At 36.4% G+C, this 12,944-nt stretch overlaps 1 protein-coding gene across 1 annotated transcript; it reads left to right on the top strand.

Annotated features, from left to right (window-relative positions):
* The first annotated feature begins 6,132 nt into the window (after nt 1-6,132).
* Nucleotides 6,133-9,696, top strand: LOC113295597. Its single transcript, XM_026543929.1, has 5 exons — nt 6,133-6,519; nt 6,617-6,741; nt 6,826-7,493; nt 7,710-7,888; nt 8,206-9,696. The coding sequence occupies exons 1-5, from the start codon at nt 6,133-6,135 to the stop codon at nt 9,694-9,696; spliced, it is 2,850 nt and encodes a 949-aa protein (XP_026399714.1).
* The last annotated feature ends 3,248 nt before the right edge of the window (nt 9,697-12,944 follow it).

The raw sequence follows: 12,944 nt of genomic DNA, 5'->3' as shown, positions 1-12,944 counted from the left end.
AAATGATTTTATGACTATTTACCTACATTTGTGTCCTATCGCCGCATCTTCAGTTTTGAAATGCAAAAGAGGTGCAACATGGACAAATACTTGTTGGCTGTGGATAGGAGAATAATATAAATTAATTAAGATGATGTCCAAGTCCTGGCAGGACAGCAAGGTATTTGAAGTGCCGATCTATTTAAAAAATTAACTATACAACCACGTTAACAATCAATATTTCCTACCTATTTTCATCACAAAAACAAATAAATAAAGGAAAAGGCAAGCCGTCCTATAATGCAGTTTGCAAGTAAAAGGTACAGGACTTGGTGTGGTGCTTACATCCATTTGATGATCCTGATTCGAATGTTCCTCAAATGACCCATACTCTTTGTTTATTCAACATTGAGTAAGAGTAAGGAATAACTTTGTCTACCCTTTTCACAACTATTTCCCCTTGCTACCACCCCTCTCATATTTGCCATAACCTGCAAAAGGAAGTAATTGTGGAGCCAAATAATTCACACATAAGCAACGATAACACTTACGCAAAACTGACCACCACCCACTCATGTTTTGATAAAGAAAACTGAAATTTAATCTTATTGGTATGTATTTAAAGAAAATTCAAAATTTTGAATCAAGATTTGAGACAAAAAATAGTAAATTCATTACCTTTTCGGCTATGTGGTATATAATTGAGACATCCATAAACTTGGTAACCACCCATAGGATTCCCAAGTCCTTCTTTCTCAATGCCCGGGCATCCATCCAATGCATTTTTTCGCTACTGGGAAACAAAGATAGATCTTTTGCAGTGTGCACCTAAACATAACAAAAATTAAGGTAAATTATTTAGTACCGTAAAGTTAAAATATTGAGAAAGAGAAAAGAGACAAAGCTCAATTATCATATGAAATCCTCTAGCAAGAAGTCGTAGGTCAGTTAGAGGCATAAATTTTATTAACTATACAACATGTTCTGATTCAACAAACTGTAATGTAAAGATAATTATTGATTTGGACCTTCTATCAAACATATACAAAGCATCCCTTATGATACGCACAAAATTTAGACAAAAACTGATTCAATACCAAACATATCATCATCATTGATTCATTACTCATATTTGTAAAACAACTCCAATAAAAGGGTCATCGTAAGCAAAACACAAACAATAAAATCATGAATTACAGAAAAAATTGAAACTTCCATATGATTAGAAACGCAAGGAACCTTAATATTTTACCGGTTTATCCGTTGAATAAATCTTTTCCAACTGATTATTTCTAATTTTTTTCTTCTCCATCAAATAAATTTCTCCTTTCTTGATTGGAAAAAAAAAACTTACTGAAGTCGCCAATTAGTAGAAAGATAAGGATTGAAGAATATAATTGGCGAGGAGACATTAAGATTAGAAACCATAAGGGTTCACTATGCTGAGTAAATTAGGTTTCTCAGAGAGGCGAAGAGAAAAGAGAGAGTTTTGAGAAATCTGTCTATAGAAGATTAGATTTTAATCGACGCAACTACCCCATATCTCTTTCAACCACGCCTCGTCTATTAACATTACCTGAAATTTCTTAGCCGTCCAAGTCATAGCTCGATCAGGATGATTTTGACCGCCAGATCATGGTCCCCGTTCAATCCTGACCATCTAATGACTCTCAAATCTCAGAGTCAAACACCACCTTTTTTTATTATAGAGATTTTGTCTAAGGAAGAATTAGAGGTGGCAAGCAATATTCAGATTGAAGATGTGCGTGCTAAGTTCATTAGAAGTCCAGCTTTTAGACAAGATTATTTCAAAGAAAAGAAGGAGAAAATGGAAAAATGAATCCAAAGACAAAATCCCTTAGTAAGTTTTCTCCTATTAAGCTTGTTCCTGGTAACTTTGCCACTGAAGATGAAGATGGAGAGTTTTATGTGGATGAAGATGAAGATATCTTGGGTAATTATGCTTTTGATACGGATATTATGGCTGAAATTTTTTCCAAGAGCAAATAGTATAGAGTTGGTAGCAGCAGAAGTAAATTGAAAGGGGTTGGCTATAGATATAGGTAGCTTCTTTTAATTTTCTAGTTTGAGGTTATTACTTTAGTTATTTCTTAGAAGTTATTTAGACCCCTTAGGTTTATGGGGGTAGGGAGTTTTGTGCTCCAATTTTGTAATTCTTGTAATTACGTTTTTTTTTGTTATAATAAACTTTGGACTTAACAAAAAAAAAACTCAAAAAAGTCTACACACTTCGTTATAAGTCAGAAATTGATTTCTAAGACTAAATTGTAAACTAGATAAACTCATCTTTAACACAAAGAGTTTGAAAAATGTATTGTAATTACAATTAATATGTTCTAAGGCAATACCTCTAGTAAAAATTGCATTTCTATGTACGTTGATTCAAGAAAATATGAAGGAAGTCAAATTTCACAATAGAAGAAAGATGAAAGGCCATGCAGAATTAATCCAAATCCTAACAAATTTCATCTATCTTGAATCAATTAGAAAGACAAAGCCAACACAAAAAGAAAGAGTTCATAAAATTTTTGAATTTTATATACGTTAACTGAAAAAAGTCTACACAATTCGTTATAAGTTGGAAATTAATATCTGAGACTAAATCGTAAACTAGATAAACTCATCTTTAACAGAAAAAGTTTGAAAAATTTATTGAACTCACAATTAATATGTTCTAAGGCAGTACGTCTAGTAAAAATTGCATTTCTATGTACGTTGACTCAAGAAAATATGAAGGAAGTCAAATTTCACAATAGAAGAAGGATAAATGACCATGTAGAACTAATCCAAATCCTAACAAATTTCATCTATCTTGAATCAAATAGAAAGACAAAGCCAACACAAAAAGAAAGAGTTCATAAAAATGTTGAAGTTTATACACGTTAAGTCAAAAAAGTATACACACTTCGTTATAAGTCAAAAATTGATTTTTGAGACTAAACTGTAAACTAGATAAACTCATCTTTAACATAAAAAGTTTGAAAAATATATTGTAGTCACAAATAATATGTTCGAAGGCAATACCTATAGTAAAAATTGTATTTCTATGTACGTTGATTCAAGAAAATATGAAACTAGGAAAATATCACAAAAGAAGAAGGATGAAAAACCAAGAAGAACTAATCCAAATCATAACAAATTTCATCTATATTGAATCAAATATAAAGACAAAACCAAAAGAAAAAGAAAGAGTTCATAAAAATGTTGAATTTTATATACGTTAACTCAAAAAAGTCTACACACATCGTTATAAGTCTGAAATTGATTTTTGAAACTAAATTGTAAACGTTAACTCAAAAAAGTCTACACACTTCGTTATAAGTCGGAAATTGATTTCTGAGACTAAATTGTAAACGAGATAAACTCATTTTTAACATAAAAAGTTTGAAAAATGTATTGTAATCACAAATAATATATTTTAAGGCATTACGTCTAGTAAAAATTGCATTTCTATGTACGTTGATTTAAGAAAATACGAAATTAGGAAAATTTCACAATAGAAGAAGGATGAAATACCAAGAAGAACTAATCCAAATCCTAACAAATTTCATCTATCTTGAATCAAATAGAAAGCCAAAACCAACACAAAAAGAAAGAGTTCATAAAAATGTTGAATTTTATATACGTTAACTCAAAAAAGTCTACGCACTTCGTTATAAGTCTGAAATTGATTTCTGAAACTAAATTGTAAACTAGATAAACTCATCTTTAACAGAAAATTATAGGATCTTATAGAGGTGGTTCTAGTAGAGGTTATTATAGAGGAGGGAACTCTACTGGTGGTAATTTCCATAATATGAATAGTACTTGCCTCCTCTAGTTCCTCCTTAGTCAAAATATTATCCATACCGAAAAATGTATTGTAATCACAATTAATATGTTCTAAGGCAGTACGTCGAGTAAAAATTGCATTTCTATGTACGTTGATTCAAGAAAATATGAAGGAAGTCAAATTTCACAATAGAAGAAGGATGAAAGACCATGCAGAACTAATCCAAATCCTAACAAATTTCATCTATCTTGAATCAAATAAGACAAAACCAACACAAAAAGAAAGAGTTCATAAAAATGTTGAATTTTATATGGTTTATTTAATGTTTGGTACCCAGCAAATGTCCAACACCTAGATAATTGGACATAATCTAGGTGTGGGTGGTTTGGATTTTTGGCAGCCGGTGGAAATTCAAAAAAAAGACAAAGTTTTGTTCGAGATGCAAGATAATTGGACATAATGATCAGGAATTTAAGAATCAAGCAATAGTCTCTCCTGTTCACCAAAATATTGTGCCTGCACAACAGATGACTAATGTTAATCAATCTCAAACCAGACGTGGTTCCTAGGGTTTTGAGCGTTTTTTAAAAAAAAAATTCTTCACTCATTAGGTTTAATGATGGTTGAAGGTACTGTTTTAGCTGTTATGAATGAATCATCAACCCAAACTTTTGCTGAGAAGGTAAGAGTACGTCAAACTTTGCAGCCTACGGCAGTAGATGTTAGTAGTTTTCCAAACCCAACGTTAATCAATGGAGAACCATCTTTGGTAATCCCATCAGAGTTTTATCAAGAAGGTTGCAAGCCTTTTGAGTATAGTTTTATATCAAGGCTCAATTTTACGGGTCTAAAGTTTCTTGACGTGAAGAATAACTTGGTAACTCAATGGCAGTTGAACCCTAATGCTGTTAGGTTTATGTCTATGAGTAAGGGTTTCTTTGTTGTTATGTTACGTGATGAAAAAACAAAGGCTAGAATCCGTAACAAGAAGTGGTTTGTGAATCAACAGGAGTTGCGTTTGATGGAGTGGTACCCAGGGTTTGATCCAGAAAGACAAAATACTTCCCATGCAGCTGTATGGGTTCATCATCCGGGGCTTCATGCAGAATTGTGGACAGAAAGATCATTGTTATCAATAGGGAAAGTTATTGGTAATCCGATTGTGGTAGACCAAAGAACCCTAAATTTGGAGTTTGGCAGTTATGCATCAATCCTAATTGATGTAGATTTTCCAAAACACATTCCTAGTAGAATTCTACTTACGGCTGGAGGTAGGACTTTTTGGCAATATGTAGAGATTCCGAAGCATCCTAAATTTTGCCTACATTGTAACATTACTGGACACAATGAAAGTGAATGCATGAGGAAGCCGAAACCAGATGAAACCTCAAAAGGCAAGGAGAAGGATTTAGAGAATGATCAGGATTGGCAAGCTGCTAAGGGTAGAAAGCGATCACGTAATTGTAAGAAGCATAATAATCAGGAAGTCACAAGTGGTATTGACAAGTCTACTGAAGATGGTGTAGTTGCAACTATTGATGCTGGCATTGGGGTTACAGCGCAAGGTGAAGGGGTGAATGCTATAGCTGGTGAGGAGTTTGATGATGTGGTTACTGTTGGGGAGAATGCGGTGAGTATGGAAGATACTTCACATCTTGAGGGAGTGTTGGCGGATGCTGAAGCACAACTTCGTGAAGTGTCTGGAGCTGTTGAGGCAGCTAAGCAGGCACTCAATGCGAAACGTGCATTAGCTAACAGATTGTTGGTAAAGGACACCACAATTGCAGCTAAGTCAAGAACGAGAGATGAATTGGCAAGAACTAATCTCTCTAGTAATGATAAGCATTCTGTCAATGCGTCTTCTGCTCCTTTTATGGATACAGTTTTGGTGGATACACCTATGTGTAATACTTTGGTGGAGAGTAATGTGGTGGTTACCATGAATAAATTTGATTTGTTGACAGCTGAGTTGGGGCTAGACAAAAAAGCTAGCTTTCGGATCAAGAATAGGAAGAGAATTCAGATGGGAAGCTAACTCCATAGAGAGCCTCAGCTGGTGTCAAGGGGGCTAAATGGTCGGAGATTCCAGTTGAGAAACCAAAACAAATTAGGAATACAGGGCGTGTTCCGAATCCAGCTAGTTCTCAGCAGAGTTCATCTCAGAATTCGCATAGTGCTAGGAGTGCACAGCATGTGCACAGTTCTAGCCAACATAAAACTTCAGAATCCAAGTATGACTCGGACACTGAGGTGAATGATTTGGGTATAAGAGTGCGAAAAGGTTTCTCTCCAGTTATAGAAAAAAGGGTTCCGCCTAAGAATCCTAAGTTATCTTCTAAATCAAATCTGCTTGGTTCCCAATGATAGTTCTATATTGGAATGTCAATGGGGTGTCGAAGGTGAAGGCTGGTTTGAAGCTGCGTGAATTAGTTAGGGAGTTTAGGCCGGTTATCATTTGTATTGCTGAGCCGAAAATTCCATATGCCGATGGTGTGATGCTTCGTCTAAATTTAGATGGTTTTGTTAAAAAAGCAATTCATAATTCTTCTTCTAGTTCTATTGGTAATCTTTGGATACTTTGGAGTGAGGATATTGAAGAGCCAATGGTGCTAAATAGCACAAGACAAGATGTTACGGTGAAAAATGAAGGAGTCTTTGTTTCTTGTGTTCATGCAAGTTATATTCAGGTGTTTAGAAGGAGATTATGGTGTCAACTAGCTGTGGTAGATACTACTACTCCTTGGATGGTAATTGGATTTTAATTGTGTTCTTCGCAATGAGGAGAAAAAAGGAGGTAGAGAGGTAATTTCTTCTAGTATTAATGAGTTCAATGATTGGATGGAGGATAATGGTCTTTTTGAGGCTGATTCTTTGGGTTCTAAATTCACTTGGACTAATGGTCAGTTGGGAGGGAGAAGAATTGTTAGTAAGCTGGATCGTGCCATTATCAATGAGCCTTGGTTAAATAAGTTTTCGAATTGGAGGTGTAAAGCTCTTCCTAGGGAAGTTTCTGATCATTCGACTCTTATTGGTTAATCTTTTGTGGCTTCTAGATCGAAACGTGCTCCTTTCAGAATTCAGAAGATGTGGTTTACGCATTCAGATTTTATAAGAATGGTTGAAGCTTCTTGTAGTGCCCCGGTGTATGGTAATCCTGATTTCGTTTTTCCCTTTAAGCTAAAGAGATTGAAGGTGGCTATGAAAGTGTGGAATCTGCAGGTGTTTGGTAATGTGAATGCAAGGCTAAGTCAGGCTCAATTGAGGTTTGAATTGGCTAGTAGGAATTCTGATGAAGACCCATTTGACACTTTCAAGCAAAATGAGATGAAGGATGAGTTGGTGTTAGTTAATGAAGCACGTATGCAGCAACATATTATGTTGAAGCAAAAATCTCGAAATAAATGGATTTTGGAGGGTTCAAGTAATTCTTCTTATTTTCATAGTTCAATTAAAACTCGTAGAAATTCTAACACAATTTCGGAGTTGGTGAATGAGGAGGGGTGTATTATTAAGGAGTCAGACCAGTTAAGAGACCATTTTGTTTCTTATTATGAAAACAAGTTCAATGGAGTGGATCAGCCGATTGAGGATAGTTTGTTTGGGTATGAGCATAATTCAATCTCACATGAGGAAAGGCTGATGTTGGATTTTATTCCTTCTTTAGATGAAATTAAGGGAGCGGTTTTTGATTTGAATGCGGATAGTGATCCAGGTCCAGATGGTTTCTCAGGGTGTTTTTATAGGCATTGTTGGGATTTAATTCATGAGGACTTAGAGAAGGCTATTATATATTGTTGGAGTTCCAAAGTTATTCCTAATGGGGCTAATTCTAGTCTCATTCTTCTGCTGGCTAAGGTGAGAGGGGCTGATAGTTTGAAGAAATATAGGCCAATTGGTCTTAGTAATTTTTTCTTCAAAATTTTTACCAAAATTCTAGAAACTAGACTTGGTAAAGTCTTGGATAAGTTGGTCTCGGAGGAGCAGGTCGTGTTTATGAAAGGGAGGAACATTCATGAGAATATTAGTTTGGCTTCTGAATTGGTTAATGAGTTGCACATTAAAAGAAAGGATGGAAACTTAGGTCTCAAGCTGGATATCTCTCAAGCTTTTGATACGGTTAGTTGGCATTTTTTTTGGAGGTTTTTCGAAGGTATGGGTTCTCAGAAGGTTGGTGTACTTGGATTCACAATATTCTGAGTTCTGCTAGAATTTCTATTCTTCTCAATGGTAGTCCGGAGGGTTTCTTTAAGATTAATAGAGGTTTGCGTCAGGGGGATCCTCTTTCTCCTCTTATTTTTGTTTTTATTGAGGATGTTCTTAGTAGGAACATTACCAAACTCTTTCAAAATAAGTGTATGACTCATATGGTGAAGCGTAATGGTATTGCTCCAACTCATTTGTTTTTTCCTGATGATATTATGATTTTTTGCAAGGGGAATCAGAAGAGTCTGACAAACTTGTTGAGGTTGCTTGAGGTTTATCAACAGGCATCTGGTCAAAGGGTTTGTAGGGAGAAGAGCAAAATTTATTTTGGAGGTGGGTCGTTGCATAGGAGGCAGGCTATTGCTAATTTCTTAGGCATGGGTGTTACTTTCTTTCCGGATAGATATTTGGGAGTTAAGGTGATGCCTGGTAGGGTGAAATATAGTCATATTAGTAATGTGGTGGGTAAGTTGAAGGATCATCTCTCGGTGTATAAAGGTAAAATGCTTTCCTTTCAGGATCGGGTAGTGCTTATTAAATCTGTCCTTGCAAGCTATGCCATTCATAACATGGTTGTGTATAGGTGGCCTGTTAAATTTTTTAAGCAAAGTGAACGTGTTATTCATAATTTTCTTTGGTCGGGAGATTCAGACTTGGCTAAAGCTTTTGTGGTGGGATATGATAATATTTGTAGTCCGGTGAAGGAAGGGGGTCTTGGGCTTACTAGCTTGAGTAATATGAACAAGGCTCTGATCATGAAGTTGTGGTGGAGTATTAAAACTTCTAAGAAGAATTGGGCTAGATTTCTGGAGTCGAAATACACTTGTAGAGATGGTCGTCTGAAGATGGCAGGAGTTAAATCTTCAATTTTTCCGGGGATTCGATGGGTGCACACTGAAGTTATGCGCAATACTAAATACTTAATAGGTGATGGTAGAGCAACTTCTTTATTTTTTGATGTTTGTTATGGTACTGTAACTTTGGCTGAGGTCTTGCAGAGAACTGACCTTGACAGACGTGCGAGAGTTAGTGATATCATAGTGCAGAATCAATGGCATTTGGAGGGAGAGCATATGCGTGACCTTGCAAGTGCTGGTGTGGCTAGGGAGAATTTACCAAGAAGGCTTATGGGCAGTGATGAGAGGATTTGGATGCCAGATCTAAAGGGAATGTTTTCTGTCAGGTCTGCAAGGGATTTGGTGCGCAGCAAGTATCCTTTGCTTCTTGAAGCAAATCTGTTGTGGAGGAGGGTGGTGCACCCGGATTTAGCAGCTCAGAATTGGAAATTTGTTAGGGTAGCTTGTGCAAATCTGGACAAAGTTAAGAGTAGATTCAAGATTGCTCTTCCATCTCGGTGCAGTGTGTGTCAGATTGAGGAGGAGTCTTTGGAGCATATTCTCTGGAGATGTAGTGCTGCTAAACGTGCTTGGCAGTGGTTGGAAGGTAATTTTCATCTTAAATCTTGTTATAACTTGATTGCTTCTAATAAACAAGAAAAAGGTTGTAATAGAATGGTTAAAGATCTGTGGCTTGTCTCCAATATGGTGGTGCGTTCAGAACTGTGGTTTCAAAGGAATAAGATGGTTTATGAGAAGAAGAAACCTTGCTGGAATTTCTTCAAGAAGCGTGTGTTTAATTTCATTCATGAATACTCAGATAGAATGAATGGGTGTATGCTTAACAGGGTTGAAGATCTGGAGATATTGGTTTTTTCAGAGTAAAATGCCGTAAGGTGAAGATGTTGGAACCTGTTGAGTGTCTTTGGCAGCCTCCAATGCAAAATCAAATCTTGTTGTGCTGTGATGGAGCTTCTATAGGTAACCCAGGGGTGTCCGGAGCTGGAGTGGTGGCTAGGAATTCAGCTTGTGAAGTGGTGGGAGCAATGTGTGTTGGCCTTGGTGTTATTTCTATTTTTTTGGCGGAATTATATAGCATTCTAACTGGCTTAGATTGGGAAGTTCAATGGGTTTACAGAGATGTGCTTGTAAGGACTGATTCTATGAGTGTTATAACTGCTTTGGAAGGGGATAATATACCATGGTTTGCAAGACAGATATGGTATGAAGCTAAAGTCAAGTTTGATTCTATTCAATTGGTGCATACGTTTCGTGAAGCAAATTTTGCAGCTGATAAGATGGCAAAGACTGGTTGTTTTTTAGATTCTGGAGTGAGACTCAATTTTTTTGGGCGTCCTCTTTTGTTAAACTTAATTGAGTATCCTAATGTTTCTTATTTTCGTTTTAAATAGTTTTTGAGTTTTTGGGGTTGCTGTGACCTCTTTTCTCAAATTCTTTGATGTAAATATCTCTTTTCATTTCATTTCAATTTTTGACTTATCAAAAAAAAAAAAAAATTAATCAATCTCAAACTTCTGGAGATAGGCGTAACAGCGATGGCATTCAAGGTAACATGGGAAATCAGGGTAACAATGGCGGTCAAGTTAACAATGTTGTGGGTGAATGGAAAGTTGTTATACGTAGGAAGGGTAATGCTCCAAAAATTCCAGTGGTTCCTGAAGTGGTGGTTACTAAGGTGGTGGAAGCTAATAATTTGGGGTATACTGCTCAGCTGGTGAAGGCTCAGCAATTGGAGGTTGCTTATACAAAGTCCAAAGCTGATTTTGAATCTTCCATTGTTGAATTGGCGAGAACTAAACATGTGTAGGATTTGAATTCAGTTTTAGTTCAAAGTGGCAAAGTGGGTGAAACTAGGCCACTGGTTTCTAAGTCAGGTTTGGTTGGATCTGGGATTCCCAATCCTGATAGGACTCTTGTCGCACCTTCGACTCCTCTTTGTGATCAGTTATTGGCTGGGGATTTGGTCGTGACAAATAAATTTGATGTTCTCAATTCAGTTCATGTTGTGGAAAGTTCCAGTGATGCTCAATTTAGAGCTGAACAGGAAATTAAGAGGGATCGTATGCTTTCTTTACACAAGTTGGTTAATAATTCTAATACAGGTAGAAACAGTTTGCAAAACTCGGGCTCTAATATCTTGCCAGACTCAGAAACTACCGCATCCAATTTAACAAATCGTATTTTAAGAGAGAATTCACCAGGTCTGAATGCTGGTGTTTCTTCGCCAGCATAAATCGTATTTTAAGAGAGAATTCACCAGGTCTGAATGCTGGTGTTTCTTCGTATTTTAAGAGAGAATTCACCAGGTCTGAATGTTGGTTAATAACTCCCCCAACTCTAGTTTATAATGCGTGTTCTTTTTTGGAACATAAATGGTTTTGCACGTGATGAGTCGCGATGCAAGCTACAAGAGTTACTTAAAGAGTTTAAGCCTGATATCTTTTGTCTTGCGGAACCAAAGGTACACTGTACTCTTACATTTTCGCGAGGTTTATATGTTGATGGATATAAAAAAGAAGTTATACATAATTCAGTTGGTAGGTATAAAGGAAACTTATGGATTTTCTGGTCCATGGACATTGCTACTCCGGTGGCGGTTAATTCCAGTAGACAAGATACTACAATAAAAGCTGAGGATGTTTTCATATCCTTTATTCATGCTAGTTGTTTCCAGGTCACTCGTAGAAGTTTACGGCATAAACTTTTTTCTTTTGATAATAATATTCCCTGGTTGGTCATGGGAGATTTTAATTGTGTACTTGGTAATGATGACAAGAAAGGGGGTTGTACTCCGTGTACTTCAGCTATTAATGAGTTCAGTGATTGGTTGAATGACAAAAACCTTTTTGAAGATGACTCTTTGGGTTCTAAATACACTTGGGCCAATGGTCAATCAGGTGTTCATAGAATTCTTTGCAAGTTGGATCTAGCTGTGATTAATGAGGCATGGCTTACGAAGTTTGAGAATTGGCAGTGTAAAGCTCTTCCTCGTGAAGTTTCTGACCATTCTACTCTTATAGGCTATCCTTTTGTGATTTCAAGACCTAAAAGAGCACCTTTTAAAGTGCAAAAAATGTGGTTCAGTCACCCAGGTTTCATGAGTACGGTTATGGAGAGTTGGAATGCTCCTGTTTCGGGTTCTTCTGATTATATTTATCCATACAAGCTTAAGAGATTAAAGGCTGCCATGAAGGAGTGGAATTTTAGGGTCTTTGGTAATGTTAATGCTAGACTCAAACAGGCTAAATTAACTATGGAAGTTGCTCTTTGTATTTCTGATGAGGATCCGGAAGACATAACGAAGCTGAATTTTGCTAAGGAGGCTTCGGTTACACTTCAGGAAATCCGTATGCGTCAATCCATTATGTTGAAGCAAAAATCACGAAAGAAATGGCTTAAGGAGGGTGCGAATAATACCTATTTTTTTCATGCCAATATTCATACTCGAAAGAGCAGCAATATGATTTCAGAATTTGTGTATGATGATGGGAATGTTATCTCTAATTGTGACCAAATTAGAGATTACACGGTGTCTTATTTTGAATCTAAATTTAATGAGGTAGAACTGCCAATTGATGAGCAATTATTTCATTATGAGCATGACACTATTTCTACGGAGGAAAGCCATAGAATGGATGCGATTCCTACTTATGATGAAATAAAGGCCGATGTTTATGATCTTGATGCTGATAGTGCCCCTGGACCTGACGGTTTCTCCGGTTGCTTTTATAGACATTGTTGGGACGTAATACAACAAGACCTTTATAATGCTATTACTTATTGTTGGAAACACCAAAGGATTCCTAATGGGGTAAATTCTAGTCTTCTGATTTTATTGGCCAAGGTAAGGGGTGCTAATACTCTCCGTAATTTTCGGCCTATTGGTCTTAGTAATTTTTTCTTTAAAATTTTTACTAAGATACTTGCTACGAGACTTCGTAGTGCTTTTGATAAGCTGGTTTCAGAGGAACAAGTTGCTTTTATTAAGGGAAGAAATATTCATGAGAACATCAGTGTGGCGTCGGAGATGGTGAATGATCTGAAAACTAAGCGTAAAGGTGGAAGTGTGGGTCTAAAGCTGGATATTACTCAAGCTTTTGACACTGTTAGAT

Source organism: Papaver somniferum, chromosome 7 (assembly GCF_003573695.1).
Source record: "Papaver somniferum cultivar HN1 chromosome 7, ASM357369v1, whole genome shotgun sequence".
NCBI lineage: Eukaryota > Viridiplantae > Streptophyta > Magnoliopsida > Ranunculales > Papaveraceae > Papaver > Papaver somniferum.
Note: the sequence above shows the minus strand (reverse complement) of the source record. Positions and strands in the feature narration are given on the sequence as shown.